The sequence below is a fragment of the Rhincodon typus genome, chromosome 6, assembly GCF_021869965.1.
Source record: "Rhincodon typus isolate 14 chromosome 6, sRhiTyp1.1, whole genome shotgun sequence".
Taxonomy (NCBI): domain Eukaryota; kingdom Metazoa; phylum Chordata; class Chondrichthyes; order Orectolobiformes; family Rhincodontidae; genus Rhincodon; species Rhincodon typus.
This window is the reverse complement of record NC_063337.1, coordinates 6603793-6626481: the sequence shown is the minus strand read 5'-3', so window position 1 is coordinate 6626481 and position 22689 is coordinate 6603793. Positions and strand designations below refer to the sequence as shown.

At 44.1% G+C, this 22689-nt stretch overlaps 1 protein-coding gene across 3 annotated transcripts in view; it reads right to left on the bottom strand.

Moving 5' to 3' along the window:
- Positions 1–22689, bottom strand: part of myo7aa (myosin VIIAa) — a 232413-nt gene that overhangs the window by 171953 nt on the left and 37771 nt on the right. For all 3 annotated transcript variants that reach the window (XM_048598018.1, XM_048598019.1, XM_048598020.1), the window contains exon 3: positions 380–493. In XM_048598018.1, coding sequence (XP_048453975.1) covers positions 380–493 — 114 coding nt within the window. The remainder of the gene's footprint in view (positions 1–379; positions 494–22689) is intronic.

The window sequence follows — 22689 nt, the reverse complement described above, 5'->3', positions numbered from 1 at the left end:
TGCTGCTTGACCTGCTGTGTTCATCCAGCCCTGCACCTTGTCGTCTCAGTTATATAACATATCCATATTTGCATTCAGTTCATGTTCTTTTATCTTGGGGAAAAATAACAGTTGTCACTGCTTTAGGAGCTGAAAACAATCATGAGCTAAGGAGCAAGATCATATCAGATGACCAGCAACAATGATAGACTAAAGATCTTTTGACAGGTTTTAGTTATAGATCTATTTATCAGTTTATCTTCTAACCAAATCTGGAGATTTTGTACTATATTGAACCTACATTAATTGATCAGTTCAGTAAGAGACTGAGAGCAGTGTTAAGGAACACAACACTATGACAGAACGATGACAGTCCTAGTCAAAATGGCAGATTACTCACATTGCCTTCATCATCCACAACCTGAGTTTGGCCAGAGTCACAGAGTTTCACTACTGCCCCGATAGGAACTTCAAACTCACGTCCAGTCTTCAGATCCAGCCAGACGTAATCCCCCTGGAGACAGACAGATGGCTCATGGTCAGCTTGTGTTACTGGAGGGGGGAAGATTTATCTGTAATTAAATCTCCATTATAAATTTTTATACCTTTTAGGTGAAGTGTGCAGGCTAGGTAGTTACATTATTAGAGGCCAAGAATGAGTTTTAATAATCCAGATTTTCTTTTAATCATTAGAACATAGAACAGGACAGGAACAGGCCCTTCAGCCCATAATGTTGTGCTGAACATGACACCAAATTAAGCTAATCTGTTCTGCCTGCCCTTGGACCATATCCCTCAATTTCATGCTTATTCATGTGCTTATGTAAAAGCCCCTGAAACACCCTCATCCTATCTGCCTCCACCACCACCCCTGGCAGTGCATTCCAAGGCACCTACCACTAAAAAAAAAGTCCTCCTCTCATCTTAAATATGCATGCTCCCCAGTATTAGATATTTCACCTGAGAAAAGGATTCTGATTGCCAACCCTATCTATGCATCTCAGTTTTATACACTTCTATCAGCTCCCCCCAGCCTCCACTGCTCTGGGGAAAACGACTCTAATTTTCCAGCCTCTCCTGATAGCTCATACCTTCTAATCCAGGCAGCATCCTGGTAAACCTCTTCTGCACCCTCTCCAAAGCTTCCATATCCTTCCTATAAAGGTGACAACCAGAATTGATTACAATACGTTAAGCGCAGCCTAACCAGAGTCTTATAAAGCTGCAGCAAGACATCCTGACTCTTCTATTCAATGCCCCGACCAATAAAAGGCAAGCATACCATACGCCACCTTTACCACCCTACCTAGTAGCGTGGCCACTTTCAGGCAGCTATGGACTTGAACCCCTGTTCAGGGTCCTCTATAACCATTTGTGGGATGCAAGTATCACTTGTGAGCCCAGCTTTTATGGCTGAAACCTAATTGCTGTCAACGTGGTGGTGAGGAGCTGTCTTTTTCAGAGAGACTTACAGCACAGAAAGAGGCCCTTCAGCCCGAGTCTGGTTAGTCAAAAACAATCACCTAACTATTCTATTCACATTTTCCAGCACTTGGGCCATAGCCTTGTATGCCTTACAGTTGCAAGTGTACATCAAAATACTTCTTAAAAACGTTAAGTACTTCTGCTTCTACCAACCTTAGTGAATTCCAGATTCCCACCACCTTCTGGGTGAAAGGTTTTCTTCACATCCCCTATAAAAACTTATTGCCCATTACCTTAAATCTATGTCCCCAGTCATGGGTCTCTTCATGGAGGAGTTTCTTCCTATCTATCCTGTGCCCCTCAAATTTTATACAACTCAATCACGTACCCCACTTCAGTCTCCTCAGCTCTAAGGAAAACAACCCCAATCTGTCTTTATAACAATCTCTCCAGCACAGGCAACATCCTGGTAAATCTTTGCACCTTCTCCAGTGCTACCACATCCCTCCTATAATGTGGATTCCAGAACTGCGCACACAGTACTCTAGCTGTGGCCTAACCAATGTTTTACACAATTCCAGCATCACCTCCCCGCTCTTCAACTCTATACCTTGGCTATTGAAGACAAGTATCCGATATGCCTTTTTAAATCACTTTAAGTAAAAATCCTGATACCCAAAGGGACTGGTGTACAGACACACCAAGGTCCCTCTGATCCTCAGGCATTCCCAGGGTCCAACTGTTCACGTATCCCCTTGCTTTGTTTGTTCTACCCAAGTGCATCACCTCACACTTATCCAGATTGAATTCCATTTGTCACTGACCAACTCATCTGACCAGCCTGTCTATATTCTCCTGTAATCTAAGGCAACCATCCTCACTATTTAACAGCCCATCAGTTTCTGTATCATCTTGAACCCCCTGCATTTCTTTATTCATTAATGGGATGACAGAGTCACTGGCCAGGCAGCATTTATTGCCTGGAGGGCAGCTAAGGGTCATCCACATTGCTGTGAGTCTGGAGTCACATTTAGTCTACACCAAGCAAGGATGTGAACCAGATGGGTTTTTCCTGACAATAGACACTGGATACATGGTCATCATTAAATTCTTAACTCCAGCTATTTATTGAATTCAAATCCCACCACCTGCTGAGGCAGGATTCGAACCCAGGTCCCCAGAGCATTATCTGGATCTCTGGGTTAACAGTCCAGTGACAATACCACTAGGCCATTGCCTGCCCTGGGGGTAGGTATATGCTGGACTGATAGCAAGGTCATTCTATAGCTTATGGTCGTGGTAATATCGCATCATGGCAGCTTGTGGAATTTAAATTAAAATTAAGTCTGGAATTGAAAATAACAGTGGCTATGAATCTGGTGGTGGGTAGGAAGATGAATACAAGGAAGTGGTAGAGGGAAGGCACAAGGCAAAGTAGGGAAAAATGTGAAGAGGGAGTGTGCAGGAGGGAGTGCACAGAGGAAGCGATCACCTGGTAACCACGAACGAACACACGCACACGCCTCGGGCATTATCTATGATAACCCTCAAGGAATTTCATGACCAGTAACCATTCCAATTGCAAAACACTCAGCAAAGGCAAATTCAGTAAAATAGATCGTCTCACGTGCAATTCTCTAGTTCAGGAGGAAAAAAAACCCATCAAGAGAAAACGGAGACAGGCAGTAGCAGGGAGAGGTGTACTGCAGCTTCTAAACCCAAACAGACTGGCAACAACTGCTACTGAAAAACAAAAAAACTTCAAATCCTGGTTGAGAGCACTTGACCCCCACCCATTCAGGCTGCTTCTATTGTTCCAACCTTTTAAAAAGAAAAACCTCAAGGCCTCAAAAGCTGCTCATTGGATTCAAACAGACAGCTGTGTACCTCAGTCTTAAATTCTCTCAAAAAAAGGACAAAATACACCCTTAAAAGGAATATTATCGTCACACACCACTGACGCTCAGTAGCAACAGCGTGTACAATCAACAAGATGCACTGCAGAAAGTCACCAAGGCTCCTTAGACAGCACCTTCCAAACACAACCATTTCTCTAGAGGAACAAAGGCAGCAGATACATGGGATCAGCACAACAATGGCAATACCCCTACCTTTGAGCCAGGAGGCCTGGGTTCAAGCGATACTTGATCCAGAGGTGTATAATAACATCTGAGCAGGTAGGAGTAGAAAGCATTGATCAGTGCTTACCGGGAGGAGAGTGTGCTGGTGTTTAAACACTTGATTGACGTTACGCAGAAGAGCCCATTTCCCTTCGTCCTTCTGATACAAGTCATCATCGACCCCTCTGTGTGGGTACATGTCCTGGCCGCAGAGCCTCGCTCACAAAAAAAAAAAAAATCGCAGATGCGGCAGCCCCCCAACAAACATCAATAGCAATGTCCTACTGCACTCCTGTCATCAACAACTGACTACAGCTAACATTATCATGGACTCCAGTGCCACTCAGCAGGGGTGGGGGGGGGAGAATGAAAGGGGAAGAGAGAATCTCAACACAGCAACGTCTTGACAGGGCCAGTGAGGAGACACAAACTAATCCCTCTCGAGCGTTAACAGGAGCAGAGCGGGACCTGACTGCACACCAGACCCCGTTGTGGGTTTAAGATTTCATGAGAGTATGCTGCCTTTAAAAGGGCAGTCAGATCTGGAACGACTCCAGCCAAGCTGCACAGAATAAGACTGGTGTTTCCTCACTACCATCACCCAGTCCGTCTCTTCGCGTGACACCCTCTCACATTGGTCTTGTTCTTTTAATTTCAGCCCAGATATCAGTCATCTGGCCGAAACAGCTTGGTAAATTATAAACCAGGCTCTGTCGAGCTACAACAGGTATTCATTAATCCACTTGACATGTGCAATACTGTAAGCACTCATGCATTAATGTGATTACAACCACCCTGGAAACCGTCTGGGAGGGGGAAGGGTGAGGGACAGGAGATCGTGAAGGTGGGGGGAGGGAGTCATCCATAGCTAATGACAGGGGTCGTGAATCATTTATAAAAGAGTCTTTGTGCCATACATCTGGTCTTCAGTTCGGATTAACTTGACAGACATCTTTCTCGTGGTGCTGTTCACATGACACCAAAAGGCCCATCCACTCTGGGATTGGCCAGAAGGTAGGCCTTTTGAGCAAATGGCAATGCTCTGAGCTTGCGGGGGTGGGGGCGCTGGGGCAAAGGGGGAGAATTGTGAACCAACTGTCTGGAAATGGTGGTCACAAATTCCCGGTCAGACATTAAAAACTTTATTTTGACGTGATGCAGCATAGGCACAACCTACTCTTCAAAACGCAGAAGTGGAAGTGGGTGCACAGCCTTTGGTCACAAGTTAGTCTTTAGACAGAGTTAGCAGTTGCAACGCCTCCACTAAACTGATCCAATCCCCACATTGGCATGGGGGACACCTTTTCCACAGGATATTTTCTTGTACAAGCCAAACAATGGGAGATAAATTGAGTCATTGATAGACAGCTCAACCAGGTCTATTCACCATATGCCCCTCATAAGACAGTGTTGAGTGTATGAAATCATATTTGCACCAAGTCCCCTTCACCCATTACTCCCATAGTGACCTACGTTCACATCCAGCACAAACTTCACAATTTTAAAAATTTGGTGTTCCCATGTTTGGAGCAGCACGGTGGCTCAGTGGTTAGCACTGCTGCCTCACAGCGCCAGGGACCCAGGGGTGACTGTGTGCGGAGTTGGCACATTATCCTTGTGTCTGCGTGGGTTTCCTCCCACAGTCAAAAGGTGTACAGGCTGGGTGGATTAGCCATTGGAAGTGTGGGATTACAGGGATTGGGTAGGCAGGTCAGATCCTCGGAGGTTTGGTGTAGACTATGGGCCAAATGGCCGGCTTCCAGACTGTAGAAATTCTAAGTGATTCTATGAAATCCCTCCACCTGCTGTTCGACTGTCAGTATTGCAATCTCCTCAGTCATACATCAATATTCCTTCAACTCTGCCACCTGTCATCTTACACTGTTCCAATGTTGAATGTCATGCACTCAAATTCCCTCCTGGGACCCTTCCCACACAAAAAAAGGGGACATGGGTTGGTTGGGGCGGAGGGGGCGCGGAATGGGGTCGAGATATTTCAAAAGCCCACCTCTGATCGAGCATTTGGCCACTTGTTCTAATGCCTCCTGCTCTGGAGCAATGATAGCTTTTGTCTGATTGATTATGACCCCAAGAAGCATTTTGGGATGTTTTGCAAAGGTACTAGCTGAATGAAATTTGTGGTCAGTTAAAAAGTTGGGAACTTATCACTCAAAACATGGACAATGAGAGGAGTAGGCCATTCAGCCCTACAAGGCTGTTCTGCCATCCAATGTGATCATGGCTGATCATTCAAATCCTGTTCCCACTTTCTCCCCCGTACCCTTTAGCCCCAAGAACTACACCTAACCCCTTGAAAACACCCAATGTTTTGGCCTTATTTGCTGTGACAGAATTCTGCAACCTCCTGAATCCACAGTGCCAGGCCAAGTAGCACAAGAAAGCTTCCAGAACCATATGGATTTGGCCAGTCAGCCTGTCAAGTCCACACCGACCCTCCAAAAAGAGGATCCCACCAACACCCACACATCCTATCCCTGTAACCCTGCTCTTCCCATGGCTAACCCACCAAGGCCACACATCCCTGGACACTCGCCAATTTTGCATGGCCAATCCATCTCACAGGCATGTCTCTTGGTGGGAGGAAACCCACAACAGATACAGGGAAAAAGGTCTGCGTGGACTTTGTACACAGTCTTGCAACCTTGGTATCGAACCTGGGTCCCTGATGCTGTGAGGCAGCAGTGCGAACCACCGAGTCACTGTGCCTTGCCCTTCAGTACTAGAAAATATTAAAAAACATCAACTCAACCACCAAACAGACAAGCCATGCATCCAAACCAGAGAGATTTGGATACATGGGATTAACAAATTAAATTCAAAACTGGGCAGTTTAGGAAAAAAAAAAAGACTTGAGGCATGGACATGGTCTGAAGCCAAACAGTATATTCCAGGATTCTATGAGTAAGGCAATCACACAGAACGGAACAGGCCATTCAACCCAACAGGTCTGTACAGCCATACTCCTGAGCAGGTGATAGGTGCAAGACTAGGCATCAAGAGATTTCAGCTAAAACTGACGTCATCCTAAAATCCTTAAATTCTGGAAAGGACCAAATTCAATGAAGATTCAGAAGTGAGGCAACACTTATTAATGATGCTTACAGGTGGGTCGAAAGATGCGAGAATGGAAGTATAAAGCATAATTAAAGACCAGCCTATGTTGTATTCTTGGTGAATTCTTTTGACTTAGTTGGACTACAATAAGAATATATCCAGAGAGAAAGCAACACAGTTGGAGGCACGAGCTGAGGCACGCAACAAAATGGCATAATTCCGAAAGGGGAAGATCAGGAAACTGCCAGTGACCACACAGCCCCTAAAAAGACAGGAATGGGAAAGGAACGCCACAGAACAAAGTATAGGCACTGGGGTATTGTGGGCTGGCAAGTTAATGTACTATAAACTAGAAACCTGACAAATGTTGTGGTGCCCAAAACAGTGAAATAAAAAAAACTGCAGATGCTGTAAATCAGAGACAAAATAGAAATTGCTGGAAAAGCTCAGCAGGTCCAGCAGTATCTGTGGAGAGAAATCAGAGTCAGGGTCTGAGGAAGGGTCACTCAGCCCCAAAACAGCAACTCTGATTTCTCTCCAATGTTTCAGGTTGAGGAATATTTTATGAATGTTTCAGTTTAATATTGCATCAGGCATATGTGGTTTTGTCATTAGTGAGATGGCAGTGACCCATTACAAACTCAATTTATGCTTTTAATTTCTATTTGATGGTCAGTTTGCAGAAACTGCTTTGAGGTAATATCGAGCCTCTGAGCCGTGTAAAGTCACATAGGGGTTATCAGACGCAGTCTCGGTCTGGTCTTTTTAAATGGTGAAGCAGGATCAGGGTCTGAGGAAGGGTCACTCAGCCCAAAAACAGCAACTCTGATTTCTCTCCACAGATGCTGCTGAGCTTTTCCAGCAATTTCTACTTTTGCAACATGAACAGCATCCTGCAAACAGGGACTGTGAGAAAGTGGGTCTTTTTCTGACGATATGCCAAAAGTCAAGTAAAAGAAATAAGAACGAAAGGGCATACGTTTAAAGTGATGTGCAAACAAAGCAAGGAGGCGAGGAAGAAACACCTTTTCCCCGAGTAGTTAGGGAATGGAGTGTACTACCTGGAAGTGTAGTGGAGGCAGATTCATTTGAATGATTCCAGAGGGCATTCGATGATTATTTTGGACGGTAGTGGCATACGGGGTAAAGGTGAGAGACTGGTACTGGATAGAGTTGAACTTGATAATACAGCCAGCGTGACATGGGCTGAATGGCCTCCTTCCATACCATAATAATTCTGCAACCAAACTCAATCTCCAGAGTTTGCAACACAAGGAAGAGCCTTCACACGTAAAAGCTATTAATGAAGTTGAAGGAAACGTTCTGGTGCAAATTTCTCATGGAGGTCAATGACCCTGAACCAGAGATCTGGGGGTGATCTGAACCCCTTAAAAAGTTGGAAAATAACTGATTCTGACAACAATCTGTGTACAGAGTTCTGGTCTGCAAAATAATTTTCTGCATCAAGTTGCCACTTTCAGGTCTGAGCCCAACGCAGTGGGAGAGCGAGTGATTCACCATTAAAAAGACCAGACAGACTGCGTCTGATAACCCGTGTGACTTTACACAGCTCAGAGGCTTGATATTACCTCAAAAGCAGTTTCTGCAAACTGACCATCAAATAGAAATTAAGAGCATAAATTGAGCTTGTAATGGGTCTCTGTCTCCCATCTCACTAATGACAACCACATACACATGATGCAATATTAAACTGAAGCATCCATAAAATATTCCTCTCAGCACTCGTGAATTCAGCAGTGCTCTTTAATTGCCTTAAAGCCAGGACACGGCTAAATAATAAACTACTTGCTCACTGAACACAAGCCCCACAAATCTTATCATTTATGGGAAAACAAATGTTGTCAACCAGTGGGATCAGAAGACATTCCACTCCTATCTTTCAATCTATATGTTAATGTGCTGTGGTTGACCTCAAAGTGTCGAGCTTGTCTCTGTGTGTATTACAAGTTCATGTTCAGTACACCAGAACAGGACAGGAGAAATTTGTTAGCTTAACTCCAGCCCATTCCCCATAGTCCTTAATGCAGAAGGTGTATATATGGTTGCTCGAATTCAATTTGAGGATGATTCGCTGAAAAGAGATACAGCACAAGTTAGGCCATAGAACCTGTATTAGTTACAGGTAAGGAGGATAGGGTTTCCCCATACATTCACCTGACAGTGCTGAGGACATTACTTTAAAATCACTTTCCAGCCAACCCACCTCCTGTTTACCCTGCAGTCCCCAATAAAAATGACGGGACGCACAGTGGCTCAGCGTTTAGCATATCTGCCTCACAGCGCCAGGGACCTGAGCTCCATTACACCCTCGGGCAACTGCGTGGAGTTTGCACGTTCTCCCAGTGTACGCGGTTTCCTCCGGGTGCTCCGGTTTCCTCCCACAGTCCAGAGGTGCAGATTAGGTGAATTGGCCATGCTAAATTGCCCCTGGCATCCAGGGACTTTTTCTTTATGCATTCACAGCATGAGGGAGTCACTGGCCAGGCAGCATTTATTGCCCCATCCTGAATTGTCCTCTGGGCAATTAGGAGTCAACCACATTGCTGTGGGTCTGGAGTCACATGTAGGCCAGACCAGGTAAGGATGGCAGTTTCCTTCCCCAAGGGACATTAGTGAACGAGGTGGGTTTTTCCTGACAATCGACTCACGGTCATCATTAGATTCTTAATGCCAGATATTTTATTGAATTCAAATTCCACCATCTGCTGCGGCAGGATTTGAGCCTGGGTCCCTGGATTAATAGTCCAGCGATAATACCACTAGGAGACCACCTAGTCTACTAGGCGAAATACAGGGTTATGGGGATAGAGTGGGTGGGGTGGACTCGATGGGCCAAATAGCCTGCATCCACACTGTAGGGATTCAATGAATCATAGGCAAATCTCCAGGAATGGTTGCTGGCAAATCCAGGGGCAAACAAAACAAAGAGTGCCGCTAAAGTCAGTGTTTAATTTCACTCCCACCACCCCCATTCCCCACAACATTTTCTGGTGTTGATTTATCAACTTTAAAATTTTATCACATGGTTCGGAGTCACCCAGAGTTCAAAGCAGATTGGTCAAGGAGAAGACAAAGTTCAAGAACTGTCTTCAGACTTATATTAAATAGCGTTACTTGAGGTCTGTGTCTCTGCCAGGAGATGACAAGGACTGATCTATCATCTTCCTATGTTCATGCTCATGATGCAGTAGGTCTGACATCCAAAAGGGCAAAAACCAGGAAAATAAAAAAGTAGTGGAAATGAAATGAACATATTGGTCATACTGAACTCTATATTAAAGAGTAGAAGAACAAGACAGACCAGTGTGTGTCACTCAAACTTTAACTGTTCCTTTTCCATCTGGTAAAGAGGGCCCCAATGCTGACCCCCTTCCCACCTGAACGTACAGTTCTGTGACATCACCACAAGTGTGCTCCGGGGTCCCAAAGCCCCTACCTAACAATATCTGAGCCTCGATAGGAGTAAGATGACAGACATTGACTCCAGTCACAAATGGCTCAGCAGGGATGAAGGAGAAATGAACAGCTTACTCTAGTTCTCTTGCTCAAGGCTTCAGGAACATCAGCACAGTTGGTACTACAAAAGGTGGTTGCTTGAAGAGAAAAAAAAAGTGTGCGCGCCTAAGATCATCAAGGGTTAACCCTAATTGTCCACACCATCATAAGGAAGTGTTGCATCTCTGCAGTGGTACAGTTGAGGTAGGAGAGTTAGATATACAATACAGTTAGTGTTTCCTATGTAACAATGAGTGTTATGGAATCCTCTTATTAATGGGATGTGGAGACCACTAACTAGACCAACATGTACAGTCCATCCCCAATTCCCCATAGGGTAGTTAAGAATCAACCACATTGCTGTGGGTCTGGATTCACATGTAGGTCAGACCAGGTAAGGACAGATTTCCTTCTCTGAACCAGATGGGATTTTATGATAAAAATTAACCACTCCTGATCGATCAGTCAGACCGACCAGCTTTTCGATTAAAAAAAAACGTCACCATCTGCCATGGTGGGATTGGAACGCAGGTCCCAACACTTGACCTTGGGTCTCTGGGCCACTAGCCCAGTGGCACAGTGACAATACCACTAGGCCACCGCGTCCCCTGATATTTTACAACAATATTTGTCCAGAGACCACTCACTGGGGCTGAAGTGGGAATTGACAGCTCATGCCCCTGGTACTCAGCCGCCACTCCTCCCTCCCCAAAACCCAGCAGGAAAAATAAATAGATAAATAAAAATACAGTAGAAGAGTGAGCGATTTACCAGAGAGCTGCAGCCCTTCACTGGATCCTTCAGTGGTTTCATCGTTTCATTAAAGGCAACATAATCCAGCTGCAAGTCCACATGAACCACCAGTTGCCATGGTTGCTGGATATTACCAAGAGTCAAGTTTACTCCAGCATCGATAAAATCTTGGGACAACTGGAAACTCCCAACCATGGTGTCCCCTTCCAACACTGCTGCTGAGCAACTACACAAATACTTTGTAGAGACAGCAAGCCCTCACACAGACAAAAGGAGGAACAATCCTCGATTCAGAATATACTGCAGCTTTCAGCTCATTAGAGCTCAGCATTGCTAACGTCCACGTACAAACAGAGTGCTGTCAAAACCAATTTATAAACTGAAGAAGTGGATAGAAAAGTCTTGACTTGGACACTGTTCAGCCGATGCCAGGGATGAACAGAGAAGCAGTACATTGGCCTTGGGGATTAGATACAAGACATATTAGCAGCTTAGGAGCACAATAAACACAGCAGAGAGGTTAAAGTGACATAACACAGCTTCAAAGTTCAATAAACTGACTTTTGAAAAACTATTTGGATTCTGGGCTAAGAAAACTCAGGATAATTAAAAAGGCAGCAGACAATTCCACGAGGAGTCATCGAGATGTATAGTATGGAAACAGACCCTTCGGTCCAACTCATCCATGCCAGCAAGATATCCTAAATTAGTCTAACCCAGTTTGCCAGCATTTGGCCCACATCCCTCTAAACCCTTCCTATTCATATACGCATCCAAATGCCTATTAAATGTTGTAATTGTACCAGCCTCCACCACTTCCTCTGGCAGCTCATTATACAGTCACAAAAAGACAATGTCATTGACCCTCACAGGTCACATCACTCACTGCCCATCACTGACCTACAGTCTCCTAGAGTTTATCATTTGGACACCTCACACCCTCCATTAACCAACATTAACCCTATAACCCTCAGGTCTATCTTAAATCCTCCAGTACTGGCCTAAGTACACATCCTATTGTTGAACTGTACCATCGGTGTTTGTAACTTCAGCTACTAAAGCCCCAACTCTGGACGTTTCTTCCCAAACTTCTCCACCCCTCTCTCCTCCTTTAAAAAAATAGGATTTCCTCTCCAGCTTTTCAGTCACAGTCTTAATAATCAACACAAAGAAAGTTAAAAGGATCTAATGCAGCTTGACAACGGTTGCTTCCCCTTGTGGGGGTGTCTGAGACCAAAGGGCTTACTCCCAGAATGAGGCATTGCACATTTAAGACAGATGAAGTGGAATTTCTCCTGGGGGTAGCAAATCTGTTTTATATTTTTTTAAAAAAATCCACAAAGGGGATGTCAAGACTGGGTCATCAAGTATATTCAAGGCTGAGACTGAAAATCAAATCAGGAACGGTGTCAAAGATTATGGGGGAGAAAAGCAGGAAAGTGAAGTTGAGGATTATTACATCAGCCATTGACCAACAGATCCGACTCGATGGACGAATGGCCTCCTTTTGCTCCAATGTCTCACGGGAATAGAAGTGTTTGCCTTTTGACTGAACAGACAAGAGATATTTAAAGTGTCAGGACCTCCATACTGCCTTTTGTATTCATTGAACTGTATTTACTTCTTTGGAGAGAGGAATGTCTCCTCCTGAACTAGAGGCTTTTGACAGGTTGGCAGCCCTCAGTGCCTGCCTCAAGCAGCCATTCATATCCATGCTGACAGAGTGGCTCCAGGCAAGCTATTTGAATATAGAAGCCATCACTCAAATCTGCTTCCATCCTCACTTAACATTCATCATCACCCACACAATGTTTAAAAAAAATGCATTCATGGGATGCAAGTATCATTGCCTGGGTCAGCATTGGTTTCTCACCTCAAACTTCCTCAGGAAGGCGAGAGCGCGCAAGTGGGAGAGGAACTGCAGATTCTGGACAATCTGAGATAACAAGGTGTAGAGCTGGATGAACACAGCAGGCCAAGCAGCATCAGAGGAGCAGGAAAGCTGACGTTTTGGGTCCAGACCCTTCTTCAGAATTTTTTTCCCCCCGAAGGGTCCAGACCCGAAATGTCAGCTTTCCTGCTTGGCCTGCTGTGTTCATCCAGCTCTACACCTTGTTATCTGTTTCCTCAGGAAGGTGGTCTGAGCTGCCTGCTTGAACCATTACAATCCTTGCGCTGTAGGTTGACCCACAATGCCCTTAGGGAGGGAGCTCCTGGGTTTTGACCCAGTAAACACTGAAGGAATAGTGATACATTTCCAAGTCAGAATGGGGAGTGCCTTGCAGGGGCACCTGAAGGTGGTGGTTATTCACAAGAGTTTCCTCTTCCCCAGAACCAAAAAAGTTAAATAAGTTGACAGTTTGAAGAAGTTGGGCCTATATTTTCACTGCAGAAGATAAAAGGGAGATTTGATAGAGATACTCAAAACGGTGAAGTCTGGATGGAATAGGAAGAAATTGGTCTCAGTGGAAGTGTTGAAAATGTTTTTAAGAGTTTAACAATAATTGGCAAAAGAATCAAAATATTGCAAGGAGGAAATCCTGCCTGTACAATGATTAGTGCTGCTAATATATAGCATTTGTGGTGTAGTGTTGGAGAGCATAGACACCGAGGAAACAGGGAATTAGATGGCTATTTGAAAAAGGAACAACGTGCAGGGTTATGGGGAGAAGGAAGGAGGATGGCACCAGGTTGAAGAGCCAGTGCTGAAATGATGGGCTGAATAGTTACCTTCTGTCCTGTAGAAAGGTCAATGGTCTAATTTGAGAGCTCTTGGGGCATGGGTTCAAAATCACACCATGGCAAGTGGTGGAACTGAAACCAAAACCAAAATTACCAAAGATTTAGAAATGGTGATGGTGACCATGACAAATATCACCTGTTGTTTCAAAAAGCCATCATCTGGCTTACTAATGTGCTTTAGGGAAGGTAATCTGCCATCCCTACATTGTCTGGCCTATATGCAAATTCAGATCCATAGCAAATGTGGTGGTTTCTTAACTGCCCTCTGAAATGGCCCTAGCAAGCCACTCAGTTCAAAGAAAATTAGACGATGGACAAAGCCCAGGGAGTTATGTCCCATGAAAAAGAATAAAAACAATTAGACTGAGTGTAGGTGGAATCTTGAACGTGGTCCATATTGTTCGATGGGTTCACCTTCAATGCAATAAAAAGGGAGGTAGTTTAAAGGACTGAGTCAAGGCTTTTGTCAGTATCTCCGATATAGCTTGGTCAATCCTCAAGGGATAATGTGAGGAATCCAATACAAGATTCTGCTGACCTTCACATCATTGTTTCAGCTATTACTCAATTAACAGTTCTTCAGCAAAATAGGTGCTTCATTGCAACAGGTTGAGATATGTCTATCAGTCTCTATCCTGAAAGCTCCAGCAGACTCAAAGTGAGGGAGTACCAATGATACAAGGAGTGGATTTGCAGAACAGCCAGGAATAAGAAAGTAGATCAGATGGCCTGAATGGCCCTTTGTAATGTCCACAGCACAACGTAATCGGAGATCATTTTCTTCCAAAATGGAAAAGCTAACTCAGGGTTTTAGAAAAAGAAAGAAACTTCTCAAATGAATGAGTCCAAAACTATCATCATGTTGGACTGAAGTGCTGTGACATTCACCTGTTTAAAACAGAGCACAGATCGATGAAACATTAGTCTGTTAACAGGTCTATGTTCACTGTACTCAATTCTCTCTCGCTCTCTCTACATAGCCTTAAACTCAACAAAAACTCAAACAGCAGAGAAGTCAAAACTGTGAACATGTGCAGTCAGAGAAATATTTGAGTCATAACGAAACCTGCTGTAAATTTCAAATTATTGCCATCTCTGCATTGATTGGAGATAAGAACCAATACATCAATATATATTGTACGGCTAATTAATGAATATGGTCACGACCCCAGCTGATGGTAGTACTGCTGGAGATATTCACAAATGTAGATGAGAATGTGGGTTGTGGGGGAATGATAAGGAAGTTTGAAGATGACACCAAGATTGGACAGATGGTTGACAGTGAGGAAGGTGTTGGGTTATTGGAGGATATAAATGGGTGGGTTAGCTGGGCAGATAAGCGATGCACTTTGGAAGAACAACATCACAAGGGAACACTTGAATGGAAAGACACTAGACAGCTCAGAGGGAAAAAATAAAAAAGTACCTGGATGAGCAGTTGAAATGTCAAATCATTCAGGGCTATGGGTCTAGTGCAAAGAATGGGACTTGTGTAGTGATTTTTTTGGCAGTAATACTCAAATGGGTGAAAGGACCACATCTATATTGTGTAATTCTATGACTAACGACTGAAAACTTGGCTTGACAGACCACAAGAGGATGATAAATGCCCTTTTTTTTTATTAAAAAGGATATGTTTATCACACAAAAAAAGAAACATTATAGATGAACTGTTGGAATAGTCTCATTACAAATATCAAAATCAGAAAGATATAACCCTCAGCAATAATTTTATAGCCACTCCAACTTCAGTGTGGGCTCACTATAGTAAAAAAAGTTTCAAACAGAGCTGGCATAGTCCTAATTGATCTCCTTTCAGCAAATTTCTGCTTTCACTTGATGGTATCCTTCAGTTAATGTCACTCCCAGAGACCCTAACAACCACATGTTAACCAAGTTCACTTATTCCTTAACATGGCTTCCATCACCACAGGTTTTCAATAGTCCTGTAGGAGGTCATCCTCTGATATCCCTACAACCTTCAGTTTACGAAGGTTTCTTCCCTCCGAGTTCTAAACAACTTCAGATTTTCCCTCCTCTAATAGGGGGTCTCAGTCTGAGGATACACGTTCCGCCATTTAGGACTGAGATGAGAAATTTCTTCACCCAGAGAGCGAGGAGTTTGTGGAATTCTCTGCCACAGAACATGGTTGACGCTAAAACATACAAATGTGGATCAATAAGGAGTTGGATATAGTTCTTAGGTTTAAGGGACCAAAACAGTATGGGGAGAAAGCAGGAACAGGGTACCAAGATGGATGATCAGTCATGATCATATTGAGTGGCAGAATAAGCTCAAAGGCTGAATGGCCTGCTCCTATGTTTTATGTCAACAGTGTGATAAGGCAAGATAGCCATCACTCATCTATCAGCCTTTAATGATTAGTGGGTGATAAAGCAAGTTACCCTTTATTTTAAAATTCATTTGGCTCTTGGTATCATGGTAGTGTCCCCACCCCTGGGCCGAGCAGCCTGGGTTCGTGTCCCACCTGTTCCCCCATAGTGTGTAATACTGTCTTTGAACAGGTTGATTAGAAAAACAAGCTGAAGTTCATTTGACAAATGTCAGGCAATGACTATCTCAAACAGGATAGAGTCTAACCACTGTCCCCTGTCATTCAGTAGCATTACCATTGCTGAATTTCTCATTATCAACATCTTGGGGGTTACTATTAATCAGAGACCAAATTAGATGATCCGTACAAATAAAGTGGCTAGAAGAGCAGGAGAGAGAGACTAGGAATACTGCAGCAAGTAACTCATCACTTAACTCGCCAAAGCCTGGCCACCATCTACAAGGCATTAGTCAGGAGTGTGATGAAATACTCCCCAATTGACTGGATGAGTGATGCCCCAAGAACACAAGAGGCTCAACACTATCCAGGACAAAGCAGCCCGCTTGATTTGCGCATCCACAGACACTCCCTCCCTCCACCACTGACACACAGCAGCAGTGTGTACTATCCACTAGATGCACTGCAGAAATTCAACATAGATCCTCAGACAGCACCTTCCAAACCCATGGCCACTTCCATCTAGAAGGACAAGGGCAGCAGATACATGGGAACACCGCTCCCTGCAAATGCTCCGAGCCACTCAGCATCCTGACCTCTGAAACACAGTCATTCTTTCACTATTGCTGGGTCAAAACCCTGGTACTCCAAGTGTATTGTGGGTCAACCCACAGCAGGTGGAGGCAGCAGTTCACCACCATTTAAGGGCAACTAGGGATGGACAATAAAGGCTGGACCAGGCAGTGACGCAGAGTGAGTGTGACACAAAAAAAACTACTACCCAAGGCATAACACAGACAGACATTCTTCTCCACACAGTATCAGCTCAGCTAAGATCAGGAAGGAGGATTTGTGGTGGGGAAATACCCCAGATGGTTCCAGCAGAAGCTAATATTTATAAACACACTGGTAGCACTAGAGTGCAACTCAAGATGGGAGCAATAGTGGCAAGCTGAATATTTTATTCAGTTGTATGCTGGTGCTCAGTTGGCTGGACAGCTGGTTTGGTTTGGGCTGCACAGCAACACCAGTGCAGGTTCAATTCCCGCACCATCCAAGGTCATCATGAAGGAGTCTCCTTCTCAACCTCCCTCCTTGCCTGAGGCATGGAAACCCTCAGGTTAAACAACAATAGGTCATCTGGAAAGCAGCTTCTGGGACTATACAAAAGCTTGGTTCGGCCACACTTGGAATATTGTGTCCAGTTCTGGTCGCCTCATTATAGGAAAGATGTCAAAGCATTGGAAAAGGTGCACAGGAGACTTACCAGGATGTTGCCTGGAATGGAGGGAAGGTCTTACGAGGAAAGGTTGAGAGAGCTAGGGCTTTTCTCTTTAGAACGACGAAGGATGAGAGATGACTTGATAGAGGTGTACAAAATGATCAGAGGTATACAGTAGACAGCCAGAGACTTTTTCCTAGGGTGGAGGTAGCTTTTACAAGGGGACATGGTTTTAAAGGGAAAGGAGGTAGATAGATATCAGGGAGACATCAGAGGTAGGTTCTTTACTCAGAGTGGTAGGGGCGTGGAATGCATTGCCAGAGAGGGTAATGGAGTTGGTCTCATTAGGGGCATTTAAGCGGCTATTAGATAGGCATATGGATGATAGTACAAGGTAGCAGTGGAGGTTAGATAGACCTTAGGTTTAGGATAAATGTTTGGCACGGGACCATGGGACCCACTAAAATAAAAATGTCAGAGGTAAAGTCATCCCAGTCCTACTGGAGAGATGACCACAAGACAAACATTACAAATACAAAGGGGGAAAAAAAAAAAAAGATGAATTCAAGAGGGGAGAAAGACAGCACCTCCAACAGCATGGGCATATCAGCCTGCTGATTGCATTCAAGTATCCGGAATGGTCTGGCCCCCAGGACAAGCAGATTGCTGATTAGGTCAAAGGTCGAGAGATGCAGGTTCACTCATCAGCCACGTTTGGCCAAATGACCATTTGCGCACCTCACATTTACTGCCTATAATTCTTCTTTCCCAATGGCCAGCTCCAACTCCCTCCCTTGCCTTCAGCTGATCACCACCTCAGGCTCTCCCTTTCCCCACCTTCAGTTATATGACACAGTGGACACACAAAACAGATTCCAAATTTTTGTCTGGATATATGGCAGTGCCAGAGGGGGCAAAAGAATGAACAGCAATTGCTGTCTTTCCCCAGGGACGTCTACTAGCAGATTCAGCAGTGAACTTTTTCAACCTATTTAAAAAGAACCAAAAAAAAAGTTAGAATGAGATAAAAGGAGACAAAAAAAAACTCCACAGGACTCTATCACTCTGCAAACACCTTGCTCCCTCTGGTGGCAGCAGCACATGTTAAGGCAAATGACATCTTGTTTTCATATAAAGAGGGGAAGTTGGAGAAACTCAGCAAATCTAGCTGCACCTGTGCAGGAAGAGATACAGTTAACTGATTCTATGACAGAGTTCAAGTCCTTAAACTCAAAACGCTCACTCTGCTTCTCCCTCCACAGAAGCAAAACCGAAAGAACTGTGGATGCTATAAATCAGGAACAAAAACAAAAAAGTTGCTGGAAAAGCTCAGCAGGTCTGGCAGCTACTGTGAAGGAAAAGACAGAGTTAACGTTTCAGGTCCGGTGACCCTTCCTCAGATGCTGCCAGACCTGAGTTTCTCCAGCAATTTGTTTTCACTTCAGATTGCAACATTCATAGTGTTTCTCTTCATTTGGACATTGGAAAAACTTCTATAGTGCTGAAGAAAACAAAAAAAGATAAAACCCTCACTGTTGCTACCTAGGTGAGGGGAAAAAAAAAATTGTCAGCGATGCTATTGGCGCCCCTCTTACAAATAAGATGGCAGTCATTGCAATCAATTTAATTTAAATTAAATTTACGGGATAAGGATGTTACTGGTTAGGCCAGCATTTAGCTCCTCTGAGGGCAGTTAAGAGTCAACCACATTGCTGTAGGTCTGCAGTCACACACAGGGCAGGTTCCTTCTCGAAAACAAAAGGATTAGTGAACCAGATGGGTTTTTCCAACAATAGTCAATGGTTTCATGGACATTAGACCCTTAATTCCAGATTTTTATTTCATTAAATTCAAATTCGACCGCAGCAGAATTCAAACCCGGGTCCCCATAATCTGAAATAACAAGGTGTAGAGCTGGATGGACACAGCAGGCCAAGCAGAGGCATTTCTGAAGAAAGGTCTAGGCCTGAAACATCAGCCTTCCTGCTCCTCTGATGCTGCTTGGCCTACTGTGTTCATCCAGCTCTACACCTTGTTATCTCAGCTTCTCCAGCATCTGCAGTTCCTACTATCCCCAGAATATTATCTGGGTCTCTGGATTAACAGCGATAATACCATTGTCTCCCCCTTGACATTGACAAGTATTTATTGTCCATTCCTAGTTGCCCTCAAGAAAGTTCCTGAACCACTACTGTCCACTTGGTACAGGTACACCCAGCACTATTAGGGAGGGAGTTCCAGGATTTTGACCCAGCGACACTAAAAGGAACAGCAATATATGAGTCAGGATGGTCAGAGTCATACAGCATGGAAACAGACCCTTCGGTCCAACCAGTCCTTGTTAAACATAATCCGTGTTGGCTCAGAGGGGAACTTGCAGGGGCTGGTGTTTCCCATGTATCTGCTGCCCTTGTAGATGGAAGTGTTAGAAAAGGTGCTGTCTAAACAGCCTTGATGAATTCCTGCAGCGCATCTTGAGAACGGTACACTGCTGCTGAGCATCGTTGGTGGAGAGAGTAGAAGTTTGTGGATGTAGTGCCAATCAAATGGGCGACTGGAAGCTTTCCAAGACCAAAGTACATGTCTTTAGCATCATTTGCAGAGAAGAAACATTTCAAATTTCTATGTCACAAAGCCAGCTGAAAAGGTTGATATGCAGCAATTTTTAAACACTTCCTTTTCCACTCACAGTTACATATTGCAAATACACCAGCTATTTGGGTTGAGAGCTTTAGTCTGTTTACAGGGCTCAAGCAAATGGCCATAAGGAACAGGCAGTTAATATGTAATCAAGACATTTTTGGAAATTGAAACTCCTAGCTTTATATAAAAAAAATGAACTGCAGATGCTGTAAATCAGGAAACAAAACAAATTGCTGGAAAAGCTCAGCAGGTTTGGCAGCATCTGTGAAGGGAAAAACAGAGTTAACATTTTGTGTCCGTTCTGAGGAAGGGTCACCAGACCCAAAACATTAACTCGGATTTTCCCTTCAGATGCTGCCAGACCCGCTGAGCTTCTCCAGCAATTTGTTTTTCTCCTAGCTTTATGTTTGCTAACTTTTCCTATCCCTCATGTAAAAGCATTTTCCATTTTGATGCTGATCATTATCAGCCATTTGCAGAGCTTATTCCAATCCTCCAGTTGTTTACCTTACCCAGTTTCGGTATCTAAAACATTTTTCAGTTTTGCATCAGCTACAGGTTGAGCGGGGGGAGGGGAATAAAAGACCCTTGCTCTGAACAAGTGACCTTTTTACAGTGATAATCCCTTGGTAATGAGTCCAAACCAGAGACAGAGTTTCCCAAGTTATCACCAAAAACATTCAACATATTAAGTAACCTTTAAATCCAGCAGAAATATGGAGCCAGAAAATCTTTAACGAACAGCGGCAATTTGTTCAGGGGCCAGTATAATGAAAACATTTACATTTGAAACAAACCAGTGGACTATTATACAAGCAAAAAAAATAAAATTTCCATTAACACATGAATCCATTTGTAATCTTCTCCAAGTCTGGAAGAAGGAATTCAGCCTCCACGTTAATAACAATTTCTTGTCCACAAATAACTGATTTTAGTCTCCAGGCCATTAACCACACAAATGCCTCAAATCTGGCCCATCAGCTCTTGAAATAACAGCATTAACAGAACACAACATGCTCAGAAAACACAAGATAATTCAAGTTTCTTTTTAAGAAAAGATGATAGAAGAGCCAAGGTGTAGCAACTCAGTAATTAATTGAATTGGTTGCTGTTATTCAGATTGGAAAAAGCACCCCACCTCCATTTCCAGAAAACCTGTTAGAATTGTCTTGGAGTCAGAGGGCAGCAGTGTCCAGCAGTTAACACTGCTGCCTCACAATGTCAAGGACCTGGGCGACCATGTGTGCGGAGTTTGCACATTCTCCCCATGTCTGTGCAGGTTTCCTCCCACTGTCCAAAGATGCGCAGGTTAGGGTGGATTGGCCATGCTTAAATTGGCCAGAGTGTCCATGGATATGCAGGCTAGGTGGATTGGCATGGGAAATGCAGGGTTACCAGTTTTTTTTTTTTGGGGTGGGGGGAGGTGGGGAGCGAGGTTTGGGTATTGTTTGATCTTTGGAGGGTCCATCTGGACTTGATGGGCCAAATGTTCTGCTTCCACACTTTAGAGATTCTATGACTTTTAATGACAATAGGCTCCTCAGCCCATCATTTCCATACTGGTTAACAAAGTAGTCCCCTATTCTAATCACAGATTTCCCACAATGTTGACCACAGCCTTGTAGATATCTTCTAACCAACTTGCTCAGAGATGTTACTACACACACCAGGAACAGGCAGAACTTTTTAATTCATAAAGATTTGAACATGACAGGCAGGGCCAGCTTTATTGCTTGTCCCTAACTGCCAGAGGGCATTTAAGATTCAACCATGTTGCTGTGGGGCTGTCCTACAGGTGACTCCAGACTAGGCAAGGACAGATTTCTTTCCCTAATAGATGTTAGTGAACCAGATGGATTTTTTTTGAAACTGATAATGGTTTCACAGTCAGACACTTAATTCCAGAACTTTACAGAACTGAAACTCCACCAGCCATGGCAGAATTCAAAGCCAGGTCCCCAGAACATTGACTAGCTATAAAACTAGGCCATCGGCTCCCACAAACCCAAACGTGGGCCCATTGACTCAGGAGGTGGGGGTCATTAACCCTGTCCCACAATTGCCCACAAACCCAGAGCCTATGCTACAGCATCTCAAGTGCCCATTCAAGTATTTCTGAAGCGTCTGGGGGGGTTCTTGCCTCTACCACCACTTTAGACAAAAAGTTCCAAATACCCACCAGTCTCCACGTGAAATAGTTTTTCCTTCAGCCTCTTCTAAACTTCTTGTTCCTTACCTTAAAACACTGACCAATATCATTGGCTCCTCTACCAAGGGAGAAACAGTTTCTCCCATCTAAGCACCTCAGAACTTTGTATGCCCTAGTCAGGACCCCAACGCCTGTACCCATTTCTGCTTGGGGGATAAATCAGTCCAGACTTTCTAATCTCCCTTCATTGCTGAATCACTTCAGCCCAGGGCCATGATCCTGGTGAATCTCCTCTGCACACTCCCAGTACAAATCATCTCCTTCCTATAGGATGGTGACCAGAGCTGTATACTGTACTCCAGCTCCAGAGCTGGTGAATAAACATGAAATGTACCAAAGTATCATAATGAGACAACAAAGGTGTCAAGCTGGATGAACACAGCAGGCCAAGCAGCATCAGAGGAGCAGGAAAGCTGACGTTTCAGGTCTAGACCCTTCTTCATTTTCTAGACCCAAAACATCAGCTTTCCTGCTACTCTGATGCTGCTTGGC